Here is a 17982-nt window from a genome sequence, read left to right as displayed (position 1 = left end):
AGAGGGTGTGAACGATGCTGAATGGGTGTAGACAAAGAAGAGCTCTTCAGTAGGTGTACCAAAACATTCAAGGGCCATTTCTCAAAACAGAATTACTTTCCCATTGTTTCTCAACTGCAGTGTATGATATACCATTTTCTGGCTCTGAGTCTCTACTTTTATTCAATGTAAAAAAAATTGAGGCGGTCGCTCACAAATACTTACTAAAGGCACAAGGCACACACACATACACGAATGCAAGCAAGCCTGCACGCACGCACGGATGCACACACACTGAGTGAGGACTGACTCACAGGGCGGAGCCGGCACTGTGGGGCATGCAGGGCAGGGGCTGGGCATTGGACAGAATGTCTTCAGAGAGGGTCGAGGTATCCAGCCGCTGGAACGGCATCAGACTGGCCTTCTGTAGAGGAGACCACACCAAGCAATAGATCACTACAGGCACTGGGTTGTGTCAACAGATGCCAGATGCCATGATAATGTTATACAGAAGAGGACTGAGGTATATACACTGAGTGTACAAAACATTAAGAACACCTTCCTAATATTGAGTTGTACTCCCTTTTGCCCTCAGAACAGCCTCAATTCGTCGGGGCATGAAATCTAGAGGGTGTCGAAAGCGTTCCACATGGATGCTGGCCCATGTTGACTCCAATGCTTCCCACAGTTGTGTCAAGCTGGCTGGATGTCCTTTGGGTGGTGGACCATTCTTGATACACATGGGAAACTGTTGAGCGTGAAAAACCCAGCAGTGTTGCAGTTGACACAAACTGGTGCGCCTGGCACCTACTACCATACCCTGTTTAAAGGCACATAAATCCTTTGACTTGCCCATTCACCCTCTGAATGGCACACATACACAATCCATGTCTCAATTGTCTCAAGGCTTTAAAATCCTTCTTTAACCTGTCTCCTCCCCTTCATCTACACTGATTGAAGTGGATTTAACAAGTGACATCAATAAGTGATCATAGCTTTCACCTGGATTTACCTGGTCAGTCTATGTCATGGAAAGAGCAGGTGTTCATAATGTTTAGTACACTCATTTACATTACATTTTACATTTACGTCATTTAGCAGATGCTCTTATCCAGATCGACTTACAGTAGTGAGTGCATACATTTTCATACCAGTCCCCCGTGGGAATCGAACCCACAACCCTGGCGTTACAACCGCCATGCTCTACCAACTGAGCTACAGGGGTAAACTCACTCAGTGTATATAATGTTCATATAGTGTGTATAGCTGACCTGTGCTTCCAGCTGTGCTCTCAGCTTCTTGGCTTTGTTCTGTTTGAAGTAGTCCATGATCATCATGGAGGCATATATCTTACCTACTGTCATGTCGGAATCTATAAAACACAGATTAGATTAGATTGCTAGTCATTGACTGACTGACTGCCCCCCAGGTCTACCTCTCCATGTCTCTCTCCAGTGTGGGTCTGACCTTTGTTGATGGGTACTAGTACATCCAGGGTCTTCTGGGGGAGGTATGGCCATATCACACTGATCTCCTTCTGTAGCTCAGTGTCCAGAGCTACTCGGTCCTCCCCACCTGGACCACATTACAATAGATCTTTATTCATCCATTATACACAGACAGGGGAAATGGTTAACGTTGCTGTATTTCCTGATTCAACTACTCAACCAATGATCAAGCCATTTATATGTTGAATAAGGTATATTACCAGTACTGGGCTGGACCAAAAGCCAGCATGCCCTAGGCTGTGTGGATCTCCAGGCTCAAGATGGAAGACCAAGTCTAAACTGGAAAAACGCATGCAGATGCAGTGATGCGTGGTGGTTTTAAACTCAACTCATTCCCTGACCTCGTGCGATCTTGATCTCCAGAGCGGTGCGGATGAGAGACATCAAGGTGGAGGTGAAGTGGACTGACATGTCCTCATCCACTGGCATGTTCATCAACACCAGCCTCTGTGGAGAGAGAGAGGGAAGGAGGGATGGGTGGAGAGAGAGTGAGGGAGGGAGGGAGGGAGGGAGGAAGAGAGAGAGAGTGAGGGAGGGCAGGAGAAAGGGAGGGAGGGAGGGAGGGAGGGAGGGAGGGAGGGAGGGAGGGAGGGAGGGAGGGAGGGAGGGAGGGAGGGAGAATTCCACATGCTTTACAGTAAAACAACTGTAAAAAAATGTCTCTATCCTACAGTGAGGGAAAAATAATTTGATACCCAGCTGATTTTGTACATTTGCCCACTGGCAAAGACATGATCAGTCTATAATTTTAATGGTAGGTTTATTTGAACAGTGAGAGACAGAATAACAACAAAACAATCCAGAAAAACGCATGTCAAAAATGTTATAAATTGATTTGCATTTTAATGAGGGAAATAAGTATTTGACCCCTCTGCAAAACATGACTTAGTACTTGCTGGCAAAACACTTGTTGGCAATCACAGAGGTCAGACGTTTCTTGTAGTTGGCCACCAGGTTTGCACACATCTCAGGATGGATTTTGTCCCCCTCCTCTTTGCAGATCTTCTCCAAGTCATTAAGGTTTCGAGGCTGACGTTTGGCAACTCGAACCTTCAGCTCCCTCCACAGATTTTCTATGGGATTAAGGTCTGGAGACTGGCTAGGCCACTCCAGGACCTTAATGTGCTTCTTCTTGAGCCACTCCTTTGATGCCTTGGTCGTGTGTTTTGGGTCATTGTCATGCTGGAATACCCATCAACGACCCATTTTCAATGCCCTAGCTGAGAGAAGGAGGTTCTCACCCAATATTTGACGGTACATGGCGCCATCCATCGTCCCTTTGATGCTGTGAAGTTGTCCTGTCCCCTTAGCAGAAAAACACCCCCAAAGCATAATGTTTCCACCTCCATGTTTGACGGTGGGGATGGTGTTCTTGGGGTCATAGGCAGCATTCCTCCTCCTCCAAACACGGCGAGTTGAGTTGATGCCAATGAGCTCGATTTTGGTCTCATCTGACCACAACACTTTCACCCAGTTCTCCTCTGAATCATTCAGATGTTCATTGGCAAACTTCAGACGGGCATGTATATGTGCTTTCTTGAGCAGGGGGACCTTGCGGGCGCTGCAGGATTTCAGTCCTTCACGGCGTAGTGTGTTACCAATTGTTTTCTTGGTGACTATGGTCCCAGCTGCCTTGAGATCATTGACAAGATCCTCCCGTGTAGTTCTGGGCTGATTCCTCACCGTTCTCATGATCATTGCAACTCCACGAGGTGAGATCTTGCATGGAGCCCCAGGCCGAGGGAGATTGACAGTTCTTTTGTGTTTCTTCCATTTGCGAATAATCGCACCAACTGTTGTCACCTTCTCACCAAGCTGTTTGGCGATGGTCTTGTAGCCCATTCCAGCCTTGTGTAGGTCTACAATCTTGTCCCTGACATCTTTGGAGAGCTCTTTGGTCTTGGTCATGGTGGAGAGTTTGGAATCTGATTGATTGCTTCTGTGGACAGGTGTCTTTTATACAGGTAACAAACTGAGATTAGGAGCACTCCCTTTAAGAGTGTGCTCCTAATCTCAGCTCGTTACCTGTGTAAAAGACACCTGGGAGCCAGAAATCTTTCTGATTGAGAGGGGGTCAAATACTTATTTCCTTCATTAAAATGCAAATCAATTTATAACATTTTTGACATGCGTTTTTCTGGATTTTTTAGTGGTTATTCTGTCTCTCACTGTTCAAATAAACCTACCATTAAAATTATAGACTGATCATTTCTTTGTCAGTGGGCAAACGTACAAAATCAGCAGGGGATCAAATACTTTTTTCCCTCACTGTAAATTAAAAATAAGAAAATAAAAGAAGTGTTTCTCTCATACCTTGTAGGCCATACCTCTGGGGCATTTCTTCCCCAGACCCAGGGGTGGAGACATGTGGGTCAACATCTCATACATGGCGGTGTAGTGTATACGCCCACTACAGAAGAAACAGGAAAAATGAGGAAGGAGAAAGAGAGAGTTGAGGAGAAAAGGAAAGGGTTAAGTCATTCATTTCGAGTTTGAAACGGAAGAGGTTGGCAAATCTTGCACAGGAATTAAGGCAGTTCAGGCCTTTTCACTTATAGAGAGTCAATACACTGCACTCTGCTGGGAAGAGTTGAGACATGGTGGGGTTCTTCTCTCTCACCATGCTGCGCGGTCGTACTCTCCCCAGACACGGACAAACTCATCCAGGTGATGAGGACCCAGGATGGAAGAGTCTCTGGTCAGATACTCAAAGTTATCCATGATCACAGCCACAAAAAGATTCAGCATCTACAGAGTCACACAAGAGGAGAGGACGTGTGAGAGACAGCATGTGTATGTACAAATATACAGTACCAGTCAAAAGTTTGGACACACCTACTCATTCAAGGGTTTTTCTTTATTTGTACTATTTTTACATTGTAGAATAATAATGAAGACATCAAAACTATGAAATAACACATATGGAATCATGTAGTAACCAAGAAAGTGTTAAACAAATTTAGATAGATTTGAGATTCTTCAAATAGCCACCCTTTGCCTTGATGACAGATTTGCACACTCTTGGCATTCTCTCAACCAGCTTCAACTGGAATGCTTTTCCAACAGTCTTGAAGGAGTTCCCACATATGCTGAGCACTTGTTGGCTGCTTTTCCTTCACTCTGCCGTCCGACTCATCCCAAACCATCTCAATGGGTTGAGGTCGGGGGATTGTGGAGGCCAGGTCATCTGATGCAGCACTCCATCACTCTGCTTCTTGGTAAAATAGCCCTTACACAGCCTGGAGGTGTGTTGGGTCATTGTCCTGTTGAAAAACAAATGATAGTCCCACTAAGCCCAAACCAGATGGGATGGCATATCGCTGCAGAATGCTATGGTAGCCATGCTGGTTAAGTGTGCCTTGAATTCTAAATAAATCACAGACAGTGTCACCAGCAAAGCACCCCCACACCATAACAGCTCCTCCTCCATGCTTTACGGTGGGAAATACACATGCAGAGATCATCCATTCACCCACACCGCGTCTCACAAAGACACAGCGTTTGGAACCAAAAATCTCAAATTTGGACTCCAGACCAAAGGACAGATTTCCACCGGTCTAATGTCCATTGCTCGTGTTTCTTGGCCCAAGCAGGTCTCTTCTTCTTATTGGTGTCCTTTAGTAGTGGTTTCTTTGCAGCACTTTGACCATGAAAGCCTGATTCACACAGTCCCCTCTGAACAGTTGATGTTGAGATGTGTCTGTTACTTGAACTCTGTGAAGCATTTATTTGGGCTGCAATTTCTGAGGCTGGTAACTCTAATGAATGTATCCTCTGCAGCAGAGGTAACTCTGGGTCTTCCATTCCTGTGGCGGTCCTCATGAGAGCCAGTTTCATCATAGCGCTTGATGGTTTTTGCGACTGCACATGAAGAAAGTTCTTGACATTTTCCGGATTGACTGACCTTCATGTCTTAAAGTAATGATGGACTGTCGTTTCTCTTTGCTTATTTGAGCTGTTCTTGCCATAATATGGACTTGGTCTTTTACCAAATAGGGCTATCTTCTGTATACCCCCCTACCTTGTCACAACACAACTGATTGGCTCAAACGCATTAAGAAGGAAAGAAATTCCACAAATTAACTTTTAAGAAGGCACACCTGTTAATTGAAATGCATTCCAGGTAACTACCTCATGAAGCTGGTTGAGAGAATGCCAAGAGTCTGCAAAGCTTTAATCAAGGCAAAGGGTTGCTATTTGAAGAATCTCAAATATAAAATATATTTTGATTTGTTTAACACTTTTTTGGTTACTACATGATTCCATATGTGTTATTTCATAGTTTTGATGTCTTCACTATTATTCTACAATGTAAAAAATATAAGAAATAAAGAAAAACCCTTGAATGAGTAGGTGTGTCCAAACTTTTGACTGGTAGTGTATGTGCTATACTGATGTCCATGCATACAATAGAAAAAATGCTTTTGCGTATGAGAATGGGAAAGATGGACATAGAGAGAGAAAGTGCCGACAAAGAATGGAGATATGGAGAGAAAGTGTATCTGTGTAGCACTATAAAAAATTGCTCTTGTGTATCAGAAAAATGGACAGTGAGGGAGAGAAAGAGTGCTGAGAAAGAGTGGAGGAAAGGAGAAAACGTTTATTCCTGTAGCATCCTCACCAGGAAGGAGCTGAAGAAGATGAAGGAGACAAAGTAGCAGTAGGCGAAGTCAGTACCACAGCCTCCCTCGTGGTCAGGGGACATGGTCATGGGTGCCATGGAGGAGTCTGGCTCACACTCCTGCCCCCCCAAACACGATAGCATGATCTCCTGCCAAGACTCCCCCGTCGCACTCCTGTCAATCAATTAGTCAATTAATGAGTCAATTAATCAATCAAGCAATTGATCAATTGATCAAACAATTAGTATATTAAACATTAACCAATATATGTATTCATCAGTCAGCATAATAATCTACTTACAGTTTTGAATATGTCTCAGTTCAGCTTGTGATTCCTTCTCAATGCACCCACCTGAAGAGAAGCATCAGTGCACCGGAGAAGGTCTTGAAGTTGTTGTGCTGGTTGATGTGGTTTTCATCGTTCAGTTTGATGTTTCCAAACACCTTGTGTGGATCAAGTGAGAAAAACATGAAGCCGCTATACAACATCCTTTTTGCGGCTGAAGTTACCATTGTAAAGCATATAAGCTTTGGAGGTCTTACCTGCATCCCAATGATGGCATAGATGAAGAACAGCATGGCGATGAGCAGACAAACATAAGGAAGAGCCTAGAGCGAAGAAGAGATACAAATAGAGAAATCATTATTTGGTTTTCCCAAGAACACACACTAGCAGCCTAGTCCCATCTGTGTGTGCTATGGCCAGCTGGGGCCAGGGACATACAAAATAAAGACAGAATACTAGTTCTATTATAAGTGGACATGACAGGTGGTAAAAGCAGGGGAGAACATGGCTGACCTTGAAGGATTGTACAAAGGTCCAGAGTAGGATTCGTATGGTGTAGCCCTGCCTCAACAGTTTGATCAGTCTGGCAGCCCGGAACAGCTTCAGGAAACTCATATTGAATGTGTTTATTGACTGAGATAGACAGACCACAGGAAATATAGAGAGGTCAGAATCAGAATCATTTTATTCACCAAGTACATTAACACATACCCAGAATTTGACTTAGTGAATAGGTGCTGCCAACAACAGCCCGCAGGAGGTTGGTGGCACCTTATTTGGGGAGGACAGGCTCGTGGTAATGGCTGGAGCGGAATTGGTGGAATGGTATCAGATACATCAAACACATGGTTTCCATTTGTTTGATGCCATTTCATTTGCGCCGTTCCAACCATTATTATGAGCCGTCCTCCCCTCAGCAGCCTCCACTGCAATAGACAAATGTATAGATAGAATACAGACAGGGGAATTTACACAAAGTCAACATACAGAATGTTAAATATAAATACAGTAAATATAAAACTGGTGTAAGACGGCAAGGTGGAGATGGCAAGGAGTATACGGAACAGAGAAGTGTCCGGGGACAGAGAAGACAGAACATACCCATAGGCAGATAGGGATATACAGAGATCCATTTTATTGAAAGGCGATTAAATGAACAAGTATGTTTACAACTTTAATAGCCTATTTTTACTGCGGGAAAAAGCTTTACAGCATTACCAGCTCATGAATCACAGTGGTTATGAAATAAAGGTTAAAGAGCTAGAGTGAAACATTACCTGTAAATCCACAATGATCTCAGTGATGCTGCCGAGCACAGTGATGAAGTCAAAAATGTTCCAAGTGTCTCGAAAATAGTTCTGTCAGGGGGCAAATGAGCACCATTATACAAAAGCAAGCCTCCTTTCTTGAATGGAAACGATTCTACCATAACATGCTACCATGTCTACCATAACATTAATTTTCCCAGTTGGACAGTTCAGTCCTGTTGTCTTGCTCACCACAAAACCAAAGGCCATGATCTTGAGGATACACTCCAGGGAGAAGAGAACAGTGAAGGCTGTGTTCAGGTGCTTCAGTACCGTGTCGTACGCTGCTGGAGCGGAGTAGTACTGCGGACAAACAGTACACAGTCAGGGTGAGACCGGGATGTATCGAACAGTGATGGCAAAGAAGAGGGTTACATATTTAATACAAAGAGACAGATGTGTCATATTCAACTGTTATCAGACAAAGAGGGTTACACTAGGCTTGCTCCTATGGATTTGAGACTTTGAGAGTGAAACTACATTCTAACAAAGGCCTGCACATATGTAATGTTTATAAGCTGTGTTGCAAAGATATAGGTTCCATACCTTCATCATGAGCACCACAGTGTTGAGGGCGATCATGACCATCACTGTGTACTCAAACGATGGTGACGCCACAAAGTGCCACAGCCGGTACTGGAAGGTCTGTCTGTTCTGGGGCATGTAGCGCGTCAGGGGCTTGGCACTGATGGTAAAGTCAATGCATGCCCTCTGACGGAGAGAGAATAAAAAGAAGAAGAAGAAATCAGGAATGAAACGGTGAGATTATTGTGATCAATCAAATGTGTATATCTGATCAAGATAGCAAGATGGTTATTGTAGGTGAATCAATTGAATTAAATCCTGTGTTTATATTTGTGTTGTAAGAATGTGTGTACAAGTTGAGTATTTGTATTTATTATGTATCTCCATTAGCTGTTGCCAAGGCAGTAGCTACTCTTCCTGGGGTCCAGCAGTAAGGTGCCACCAACCTCCTGTGGTCTATTGCTGGCAGCACCTATTCACTAAGTCAAATTCTGGGGTGCTGGGGACCAGCAGTATGTTTAAGCTATAATAGAATGGGAGTGCATTTGTGTGCTGCTTTTCTGTAATGTACCTCATTCTTCTCCAAGCTACACTCCTCCATCATCTTATCACCCTGTTCCTGGAAGGTGATGATGATGAGAGCGACGAAGATGTTGACAAAGAAGAAAGGGAAGACCACGAAGTAGACGACGTAGAAGATGGACATCTCCATCCTGTTGCCACGACTTGGACCCATGTCCTCCTCTGTCACGTCCACAGAGTGCTGCAGAACCCTGTAGGTAAGGAGGGAGATAAAAAAAAAGTAGAGGGAGGGAGAGAGAGAGAAAGAGAAAAAGAGAAAGAGAAAGAGAAAGAGAAAGAGAAAGAGAAAGAGAAAGAGAAAGAGAAAGAGAAAGAGAAAGAGAAAGAGAAAGAGAAAGAGAAAGAGAAAGAGAAAGAAAGAGAAAGAGAGAGAGAGAGAGAGAGAGAGCCAGAGAGAGAGAGAGAGAGAGAGAGAGAGAGAGAGAGAGAGAGAGAGAGAGGAGAGAGAGAGGAATAGTAACAGGCAAATGTTAAGTCTCTGAATCCCATATCAAATTGCATTCATGTGGTGTTAGAGCATAGTGCAGGGAACATCAGGGACTTACTGCGGCCAGCCCTCTCCAGTTGAAACAGTGAAGAGAGTGAGCAGAGCCCAGCACACATTGTCATAGTGGAACTCGTGCCTCTTCCACTCCCTCTTCTTCACTTCCTTCTTGTCTCTAGCGTAGTCAATGTAGTAACCTCTGTGAAGGGTTAAGGGACAGAGACAGAAGAGGTTAGGATTCCTTTGATCACTCACCAATTGGAAATGGGTGTTGTGTGGACTGAATAACTAAACGAGTAAGATCCATGTGTTGTCTTTGTTTGTTCCAGTGTGTGTACTGTAAGTGGGGGGCAGCAGGCACAATGTGTACTGCAGTTGAGGCTACTGAGGGGAGAACTGCACTCCATTCCAGCCATTATTATGAGCCGTCCTCCCCTCAGCAGCCTCCACTGGTGTACTGTACATCTGTGTGTTGGACTCACTGGCATTCCTTCTCTGTGTCCATGGAGCTGTCAGTGCAGTAAAAGAACTTTCCCTTGAAGAGCTGAACGGCGATGACAGCAAAGATGAACATGAAGAGCTGGTAGACGATGAGGATGTTGAAGACGTTCTTCAAAGATGTCACCACACAGTCAAACACCGCCTGTATAGGAGAAGGAGAGGAGGAGAGGATACCTTAATGACATGGTTGCACGGATAGAAGGTAAAAGCCCACATTCACTGGAAATTACCTGAAATATTTCATTCATTTTAATGAAGGACCTTTATGGAAAAACCACATGAATTTCACATGTGATCTTATGCAAAGTTAATTTGATAACATGTGACAACATGTAAAGCAACATGTGATAACATGAAACTACACGTGAAATCATGTGATTTTCCACATGTGAAATCATGTGTTTTTTCTGTAAGGGGAGCGAAGGTCAACAAAACATTAGCATTGGTAGACAGGGTTGGGGTCAATTCCATTTCAATTCAGTCAATTCAGGAAGTAAACTGAAATTCCCCAACCCTGTTGGTATATGAACATAAACACAGTATGGTACCTTGAGTTTGGGCAGTCTCTTGATGGTCTTCAGAGGTCGTAGGACTCTCAGGACCCTGAGGGACTTGATGGTTTTGATGTCTCTGCCTTTGTTGTTCCTGTTGATGCAGACATGTGTTTTAGTGTACTGTGGGGTCACAGGGAAGAAACACAAACACACATGCACACATGCATGCACACACATATGCACGAGCGAGAGCACACACACACACAAATCTCACAAGTGTTCACACAAATTAACAAAGAAGATCTTAATTTATTTTTTGTAATTTGAATTCAGTAAAAAAACGTATTTGTAGCTGAGTGAGAAATATCAGAAAATAGACATGGTGAATCGTGTACAAGAAGTATGGGAAGTGTATGATAATTCTATGAGAAGTGCAACAGGGACTTGTATGAGAAGTACATGAGAGTTCTATGGGAAGTGCATGAGAATTCGATGAGAAGTGCATGAGAATTCGATGAGAATTGTCTGAGAATGTGTGCTTTACCCAATCACATTCCTGGAAGGCCCAACAGTGATAAATTCCACAGGAACAACAGAGAAATAGAAACATAAAGAGAGATCCACAACGAGCACCGCTCAGAGGATCACAGCTAAATCAACACACAGTCATATCTACATACAAGGCAGGGGAGAAGCACATTTTCATTAACCTCGCAACCCAGAACTAAATCTTGTGTGCGCTAGCTACTTGATTATGTTATTAGCCTACAAGAGACATTAACATGTCCACTTACATTTCAGTCATTTAGCAGATGCTCTTATGCAGTGCAATTAGGGTTAAGTGCCTTGCTCAAGGGCTCATCCACAGATTTTTAACATGGTCGGCTCAGGGATTCAAACCAGTGACCTTTTGGTTACTGACCCAACACTATTAACCGCTAGGCTACCTGCTGTCCCTTGTCAGAGGGGAAAAGTTATTACAAAGACATAGGAAATGCAATATTTCCATCACTGCATGAGGCATCAACTAGAAGACGCATAAAAATATGTTGAGATATGCTACAGTGCAGTATATAATATAAGTTCTGCTACTCTGCTACAGTGAGTCAGTGTGATTACTCATCCAGCAGCAGAAGCATTGTGAGTGTGACTCATGTCTAGGGTTGCAGAGGAAGGGTATATTACTGGAAAAGTTTACCAGTAAACTACCAGAATTTTGCTAACTTTCATTTTGGGGGGAATTTTATCAGATTACATCCAGTGGCCTTTTTGGGTACTTCAGATTATCACAGGTATCTGTAATTATCTCTGTCCCTCTCTGTGGCCTTATCACATGTACTGTAACATACATAAAATAATTAAATACTGTTAAGAATTTTTTTTTTTTATAGAATGACAAAACTGTAAAACATTATCCTAAATATAAACCATAAACTTAGTGAATACCATTGGTGTTTAATATGAGGGTTTCAGAATTAAATATACTTTACATATTACACACTTGCATTATTTATTTTACTATGTCAATATGTATTTGTTGTAAATGTTTTGGCGGAAAACTGGTGGCAGTTGTAAAAAAAGTAAATAGTCGGAAGAGTTGCAGTGTCAATTGAAAATAACGCCATTGTTGATAAGATACTTTTTTCATTATTTAGGCTATCTTGAACCGTATGGTCTATCCACTAGAAACTCAACGACAATATGGACGCAGATATCATTTAAAAAAAAGTGTTCTAAAGTTATTCAACTATAAAAGACCAAAGTTACCATAGATTGCCATTGATTACCTGTTAATGACCAAAATTACAGAAGACTCCGGTAACTTTGGTAAATTACCGGTAACTTTGTAACCCTACTCACGTCAGAGCGAAGGCGATCAGAGCTCCCACCACCACGATGAAGTCCAGAATGTTCCACAGGTCACGGAAATAGGAGCCGTCATGAAGAAGCAGTCCCAGGTCAGTCATCTGGAGGACACCCCACACACACACACCCACACCCACACACACAACAACATAGACACACACACAGAACCGCCCACACACACACACACACACACACACACACAAACACACACACACACACACACACACACACACACACACACACACACACACACACACAATACAACATAGATACACACACACAAGCGCCCACACACACGACAACATAGATACACACACACACATACATATGACAACATAAGTTACTACACTGAAAACATTGTTACATGTGTATTTTTCTGCATAGTTTTAGGAGGCTCATAATTGATCATTTCTCTTTGAGTATATCACCTTTATGATCATTTCAAATGTGAAGACTCCAGTAAAGACGTAATCAAAGTAACGGAGAACCTAGAAAAGCAAAAAAACGTCCAATAATTATGTGAAAGGACATTCACATATTCATATGACTGATACCAACATTCCAGATTCAAATTGAACTCACCCTGTTTCTGTCAGAGTTGGTGCACACAGGGTCTTCAGCAGCCAGAGCAATGCTGCTAGCCACAATCACCAGCAAGATGGTCATCTCAAAGTAGCGCATGGTCACCACATAGTGACAGATCCTCCTGATCCTACAGATCAATAAAGTGGAGAGAGGGTCAACAGTATCAGATACACACGTGCTCGGTCATGACGACAATGATGATAAATATAATGACTACTATATTGTATCCACAAACATGGTCACAAAAAAGATTACTGATAGAGAGCTGTAAAGCTACAATGTATGAGAGAGTATGTGAATGTGTATTTGTGCAGTAAGAATACACTGACTGATGCATAAACGCAGTAGCCTGTTCTAACAGGGTTCAGATTTTGAACTTCAGTCCTTTCATAGAACTGAACTGAATAGACTAGTACTGCACTAGAATACATGCCAAGATATGGGCAGGAAGGAGAGTCTTACGGGTTGGAGGCCTTGAAGAGGAACATGCTGCCAGGAGGTTCAGGTTTGGGCGGGCTAGCCTCCTCCTCCTCCTCCTTCTCCAACTGCGACTCCTCCTCCTTCTTCTCCTTCCTCTCAGGCTGGTACACCTCCACCTCCTTGTTGCTGTGTAAAGCTAAAAGTAAATTGAAGATAAAACCTGTTATTTGACCTGGCTCCTCCCGAGCATGACAAAACAAGTCCATCGTTATCGTTACCCTCCTTGTTCCAGCAGGAAACAGAACAGAATAGTCAATGGCCCTTACATTGCTTTCAATGAACTACTGTAAAATGTTGAGGACCATACCTGTCATGGGGGTGACCTCCAGCAGTGGCTGCGCTCCAGACATCTCTATGATCACGCTGGTCTGGCTGTCTGGGCCTTGTTCTGTCTCCTTACCCTCCTCAAGGTTCAGGGAGGCTTGGATGTTCTCAGAGTCACTGACTCCTGCTGCTGCCTGGAGCTCTGAGGGGTCTGCGAACTGCTCTGGGGCTGGCTCCACTGGAGGGTCCTGAGACAAGGGCTCACACTGCCCAGTCTCCCCCCCCTCGCCCTCCTCCATCTGGGGTGGAGTGTCCAGCAGGGGTGGGGGTAGGTACTCAGGGAAGTTATCACATAGGGGAGGCTCAGGGATGTCTGCAATACACACCCTGCAGAGGAGGTGTATGGAAGAGAATGTGTACATGTGTTTAGACACTCCCAATTTGGGCCTGAAGTCTAATCTCACAAATCACAATGCCTTAACCCTTATAATAAAATAATGGAACCTAGCACCACCGTCTTACCTCAGATGCTCTTCTTCACTCTCTAAGTTGATAATAATGGCTCCTCCTTCATTCTTGCCTGACATTCCTCCCTCCACCTCAGCAAACTCTCCTTTGTCCTCCTTCTCCTCTTTCTCCTTCTCCTCCCTCTCTTCCAGTATCTTCCTCTCGCGGCTGCCTGATTCGCTAACCTCCTCATGTGGGGACTCTCTGCTCTTGGTCTCAGCCCGGGCCTCACGGTGACGGTGCCTCCTATGCCGTGCCGCCCCTCCCTCCTCCGCCCCCCCAGGGCCAGGCCTGGATTTCCGGGCCACCCTGTGCCTCCTTTCCCCACCGGAGCGATGGTTCACCGCTCTCTCCTCAGCTAATGTAAACAGAGGCATAGGCTCCGAGTCTGGGGGTTCCGGTAGCGGGATGGCGATGGACATCGGGGGTTCAGGCATGGGCATGATCCCGGACATGGGCGACTCGGGCAGGTGACCGGGGCTGGCGTCTGGGGAGAGGGTGGGGGCGCGGTAGGCGGTTGTAGGGGTGTCAGTGGTGTCCTCGGTGGGGCTGCCTCCGAACAGGACCTCCTGGCTCTCCATCTGGCGCCGCTTGCGTAGCTGGTTGGCCCTCTGCTCCCACACAGACCTTCCTCCTCTTCCTCCCCCCCCCCCCCTCCTCCGTCGATCACGGCGGTTGGAGAAGGCGTTGGTGCCGTTGGGGGGTTGGTCGGCTCCGCCCCCAGCAGCGCTCTCCTCCTCCTCCTCGGGTAAGGCCATACGGCCCCTGTGGATGGCCTGCTTCCTGCGGAGGTAGGGCCGCCTCCTCCTCCTACAGAGCACAACACAAAGCCTATCACTAGAGGGCAGCGTCACGCACATGTCACATGTACACTTCCTAATGATAGGTTACACCTCACACTAAATAGAGTCTAGACATATAACATATTATATAACATAGTATCTATGTATGTAAATATGTCAATAATGATGTAGGAAAATTGCATGACAGAGCAATTTGCCATTAACATTTTTAATCAGAGATATTGTATGTTTTATGGCTTAAGATGAATTCAATTCAATTTTTGAATTATCATCTAAATAAAACAAACATCCAGAAATTCGATTGAAATTCAAATGATGAAAATACCTGGGAAGAAAGCACAGAAAATCAAAAAGCCACAAAAACAAAAAGGAAAAGTGCAGGATTAAAATAGGGAAATATATATAGATATATAGAAATCAACTTCTTCTACTAAGATAAAGGAAACTGAATTAGGTGTGACAGGGGTACAGACAGACAGACAACTTTACTTACGGTATTCAGACTCTTTTGTAATCCATGTATTCAATGAGTGATTGGTTGAAAACAAGACATTAGTGTTTTTGGAACAGACAGAATAGAACAATCCTTGTGACACAGTCCAAAACCAGGTCAAGGGTCATGCCAGTAATGCCAGTCTAGTATATTTGGTTATATCTTATTTTCTTTTTATTATTATTATTATTATATTTAGTATATTTGGCATGGGGATTTGGCTTTGACAGCTTGATAAATGGATCCATAAATGGATCCTGTTCACTTAGAAAAAGTATTATTTCTAAGTAGTGAAAGTGGATGTTTATAAATCCTATCAAATAACAGTGGATATCCAAGTGTTATTACAAATTGTTTCAACTTGATCCTACAGGGGCAGCACAGTAATCTTTACTTATATTTTGTAGTATTTATTTTGGTTAGTGCCACATTACAGGCATAGAGTAACAAGACAACATGATGGAAGCAGCATAACATAGCATTACACCATAGTACAGTATACGTATCAAAAGCAGCGGCATCTTGATAGCTCTGAAACACATAGGACTGACACTCAAATATGTTGTAACAGACAAATGACACAGTCAGTGTAACGTGCCTGGAGAAGATCAGAGGACAGTACAATCCATGCATCCTTTTCCCCCCTACCTGTACCTGTTACAGAGGGAGCAGAATGGTTGGTGGTACTTATACACTAAGCATTATACTATGCTTATACTCTATAATTGCCCTGTCATTTGGTTTAATTTATCTGTTAACTGATATGCACAAATAAACAAATCCTAAATAAATAAAAACATGCTTGTCTGACTGGCCTGATCTTTCTTAATTTACCAGTTGACTGACATGCTCAAATAAACAAAAAACGTATATTCTAACTAAAATCATGCATTATCCTACATTAGCATTTTAGCATTTTCATTAGCAAGTCCCAAGAACAACATCCGACTCAAAGCGAAGATGCTTGTCTTAACTAGGACGTATGCCTCATCCCTAATTTCCCTAATGCATTTTCCATTACACATGCTATGTAACAGGCAGGTACACATTCATTTTCCACACACAGCCCACAGAACATGCCTCACTAACCCTAAAGATTCATCATGCAGCTGTATGCAAAGAAAATAAACATTCTGCCTACGCCTACACCAGATTTTCAAAGAGAATAGTAGATCAGTATTTTCCTGTGGGTGTTATGGCTGTGTAATCGATAGATATTGAGACCGCATCATGATCACCTCTCAGTTTCTAATCTCCTCCTAATCTTCACCAAGACTAGGCCAAAGTATGTGCCTGACCAACTACCATTGTAATAAAAGTATAAACAGAACACTTACTCAGACATCGGACCATCTGTGCCTCTGGCGTATCTTGCATTGAAAAACTCCTCTTCCTCTTCTTCGTCCTAACAAAGGTAAAATAAACACAAAAAGTAATGTAAGTCCCACAAATAGTTTTGGATATAGGGCAGCTAACAATTTTTGGGACACTGAGCAAATTTCAGGTCTGCTGAGCGCAAACTTGAACGTTATGTAAATTCTGTGCAACTTCCAGCGAGCGTTTACTGTCAACACTGAGGCTGTACCCGCTTTAAGTTAGTTTCAGACAGTGGTCAAGTAGGCTGCTGTGGCTATTTGATCATAATGTAGGCCTACCGGAGTGGCCTACCATCAAAAACAATGGAAAAAATGGATCCCATAACATTTTACCATGGAAATGGCTGTTCTATCATTCAGCCTACAGTAGCAGCCAATGCGTGGTGTTCAATGTAGGCCTAAATTCCATGAGACTTTTGAAAAAAACCATGCAGGGCTTAACATTAACCTGTTTTTTTCCACTTGTCCTTAAGACAAGGAGGTGACTGAAAATGTTGTTGTGTCATTTGATGCAAAAAAACACTTTACAAAATAAAATGCATTATTATTCCCATACCATTATTACAGAGAATCAGACAAATTATGCTACCCTCTGCGTATTGGCTACTTAGCTTATTCAAGCCTGTCTCAAAATACAACACTGCCCCTTTAAGACAAAAAAAGCTCTTTACCTTACTCACTTTTCAAAGATGTCTAGAAATGTAAACGTTTTGTGCTCTTGTAGGAAGCAATCACTCACCCATTGCTGACTACAAATGATCTATAACTGGGCTAATAACTCACTAACTAGCAAAGGATATGAACAAATGTGCACATGTGGCTACATGCAGCTCTCGCTTTGATCTCAAAACAAGCGCATCCAGTGGTCGAAAAAGTACCCAACTGTCATACTTGAGTAAAAGTAAAGATACCTTAATAGAAAATCACTCAAGTAAAAGTCTTGAGTAAAAGTCTAAAAGTATTTGGTTTTAAATATACTTAAATATCAAAAGTAAATATAACTGCTAAAATATACTTAGTATCAAAAGTAAAAGTATAAATCATTTAACATTTCTTATATTTAGTAAACCAGACAGCACAATGTTGTTGTTTTTTACGGATAGCTAGGGGCACACTCCAACACTCAGACATCATTTACAAATGAAGCATTTTTGTTTAGTGAGTCCGCCAGATTAGAGGCAGTAGGGATGACCAAGGATGTTCTCTTGAGTGTGTGAATTGGACCATTTTCCTGTCCTACTAAGCATTCAAAATGTAACAAGTACTTTTGGGTGTCAGGGAAAATGTACGGAGTAAAAAGTACATAATTTTCTTCAGGAA

The 17982-nt window shown here is 43.1% G+C and overlaps 1 protein-coding gene across 1 annotated transcript in view; it reads right to left on the bottom strand.

Annotated features, from left to right (window-relative positions):
* The window catches only part of LOC311098921 (voltage-dependent R-type calcium channel subunit alpha-1E-like), a gene marked incomplete at its 3' end in the record, with an annotated part of 60858 nt that overhangs the window by 7266 nt on the left and 35610 nt on the right, over window positions 1-17982 (bottom strand). The window contains exons 19-43 of the mRNA XM_084139468.1: window positions 16624-16691; window positions 14006-14800; window positions 13527-13870; window positions 13202-13355; window positions 12737-12866; window positions 12583-12642; window positions 12149-12255; window positions 10833-10844; window positions 10343-10439; window positions 9776-9936; window positions 9355-9492; window positions 8799-9000; window positions 8249-8413; window positions 7895-8005; window positions 7673-7753; window positions 6909-7028; window positions 6653-6718; window positions 6462-6553; window positions 6109-6283; window positions 4108-4235; window positions 3801-3897; window positions 1829-1934; window positions 1447-1554; window positions 1251-1351; window positions 294-403 (exon numbers count right to left, since the gene is read on the bottom strand). Of these exons, the coding sequence (XP_083995594.1) occupies window positions 294-403; window positions 1251-1351; window positions 1447-1554; window positions 1829-1934; window positions 3801-3897; window positions 4108-4235; window positions 6109-6283; window positions 6462-6553; window positions 6653-6718; window positions 6909-7028; window positions 7673-7753; window positions 7895-8005; window positions 8249-8413; window positions 8799-9000; window positions 9355-9492; window positions 9776-9936; window positions 10343-10439; window positions 10833-10844; window positions 12149-12255; window positions 12583-12642; window positions 12737-12866; window positions 13202-13355; window positions 13527-13870; window positions 14006-14800; window positions 16624-16691 (3728 nt within the window). The remainder of the gene's footprint in view (window positions 1-293; window positions 404-1250; window positions 1352-1446; window positions 1555-1828; window positions 1935-3800; window positions 3898-4107; window positions 4236-6108; window positions 6284-6461; window positions 6554-6652; window positions 6719-6908; window positions 7029-7672; window positions 7754-7894; window positions 8006-8248; window positions 8414-8798; window positions 9001-9354; window positions 9493-9775; window positions 9937-10342; window positions 10440-10832; window positions 10845-12148; window positions 12256-12582; window positions 12643-12736; window positions 12867-13201; window positions 13356-13526; window positions 13871-14005; window positions 14801-16623; window positions 16692-17982) is intronic.

The sequence above is a fragment of the Coregonus lavaretus genome (assembly GCF_964263955.1).
Source record: "Coregonus lavaretus genome assembly, chromosome: 23".
NCBI lineage: Eukaryota > Metazoa > Chordata > Actinopteri > Salmoniformes > Salmonidae > Coregonus > Coregonus lavaretus.
Note: the sequence above shows the minus strand (reverse complement) of the source record. Positions and strands in the feature narration are given on the sequence as shown.